Genomic DNA, 1,689 nt, shown 5'->3' on the forward strand with positions numbered 1-1,689 from the left:
CCCTGCGGGAAGCAGCTCGCTCAGCGCCGCGGCTGCTTCGTCATTCCCAGGTGCTTAACGAGGCGCCGAGACGTGCGGCTCCGCCGCGAGCGCCGCCCGCCCACACGGAGCTSCTCCGGAGCCCGGCACGTGGCTTCCATAAACCTCCCCTTGGCTCTGCCGCCTCGTCCGGAGGTTTCCTGGAGGCCGAGGCCACCGTGCTCTGCGCTGTGTTTTATTTACTTGCGTATCCTCGGGGCTGCATGCTGTTTTCGGCGCTCTGACGATGCCGGGTCCGGCGGCACCCGGAGCATCCATGCGGCGGCACCCGGAGCATCCATGCGGAGCACCCCTCGGAGGGCGCACCCCGAGGTGCAGGCGGTGAGCAGCGGGGGGTATCGGGTCCAGTGCAGAGCAGGGCGCTCCGATTGCAGCGCACGCACTGGGCACGAGGCTCCCAGCTGCTCCCTATCCCTTCCCACCCTTTCTTTCCTCTTCTTTTTTTAAATTCTGGAATAAAAACCAGCACAAGGGCTCTGTTCCTCCCCCGGGGCAGAGCAGCAAACGGCTGGCAGGTCGTGGGGAAGCRACGAAGCCGGTTTTGCCCTTCGGCCTCCTCGCCGAGGGCCTCGCCGGCCCCGGCGGCACCGTCCGGGCTGGAGCAGCGGCTCCAGGGAGCCCTCGYGGCCCTTCCCTAAGGATCCCCCTCGGCAGCCCTGGAGGGACCCGCAGGCTGCGGCTCCGCATGCGCTGCTGCTGCGGCGGCGCTGCTGCGCGCCGCTTCCCCCCTCTGCTGCTCCCCGCTGCCCGTGCAGCAGCGCAGGCGCTCGCGGGTGGCCTCTGCAGCTCACGAGGTTCGGGGGAGCCGTTCGCGTGCGTCCGGGTGCAGAACTCCTGCACATTTGGGTGCAGGTCGCCTGTGTCCATCCGGATGCAGGTCGCTCATGCACATTTGGCTGCAAGTCACTCATGCACATTCAGGCGCAGGTCGCTCGTGCACACTCAGGCGCAGGTCGCTCGTGCATGTTCAGATGCAGGTTGCTCCTGCACATTTGGGTGCAGGTCGGGTGCAGGTCGCTCATGCACATTCATGTGCAGGTTGCTCATGCACATTCGGGTGCAGGTCGCTCATGTACGTTCAGGTGCAGGTCGCTCGTGCACATTAGGGTGCAGGTCGCTCGTGCACATTCAGGTGCAGATCGCTTGTGCACGTTCGGACGCAGGTCGCTCGTGCACGTTCGGACGCAGGTCGCTCATGCACGTTCGGGTGCAGGCTGCTCCTGCACATTTGGGTGCAGGTTGCTCATGCACGTTCAGATGTGGATCGCTCATGTATATTCGGACGCAGGTCGCTCGTGCATGTTCAGATGCAGTTTGCTCGTGCACATTTGGGCGCAGGTTGCTCGTGCACGTTCAGGTGCAGGTCACTCATGCACATTCGGGTGCAGGTCGCTCGTGCACATTCAGGCGCAGGTCGCTCATGCACGTTTGGCTGCAAGTCGCTCGTGCACATTTGGGTGCAGGTCGCTCGTGCACATTCAGGCGCAGGTTGCTCGTGCACGTTCAGATGTGGATCACTCGTGCACATTTGGGTGCAGGTTGCTCATGCACGTTCAGATGTGGATCACTCGTGCACATTTGGGTGCAGGTTGCTCGTGCACATTCAGGCGCAGGTCGCTCGTGCACATTTGGGTGCAGGTCGCTCGTGCA

General features: G+C 63.8%; 1 protein-coding gene across 1 annotated transcript in view; it reads left to right on the top strand.

Moving 5' to 3' along the window:
• LOC112958363 (heat shock factor protein 1-like) overlaps positions 1–1,689 on the top strand; it is a gene marked incomplete at both ends in the record, with an annotated part of 12,106 nt that overhangs the window by 7,376 nt on the left and 3,041 nt on the right. The window contains one exon of the mRNA XM_026052191.1: positions 1,078–1,111. Within this exon, the coding sequence (XP_025907976.1) occupies positions 1,078–1,111 (34 nt within the window). The remainder of the gene's footprint in view (positions 1–1,077; positions 1,112–1,689) is intronic.

Source organism: Nothoprocta perdicaria, unplaced genomic scaffold, assembly GCF_003342845.1.
Source record: "Nothoprocta perdicaria isolate Ctin4 unplaced genomic scaffold, notPer1 scaffold_840, whole genome shotgun sequence".
NCBI lineage: Eukaryota > Metazoa > Chordata > Aves > Tinamiformes > Tinamidae > Nothoprocta > Nothoprocta perdicaria.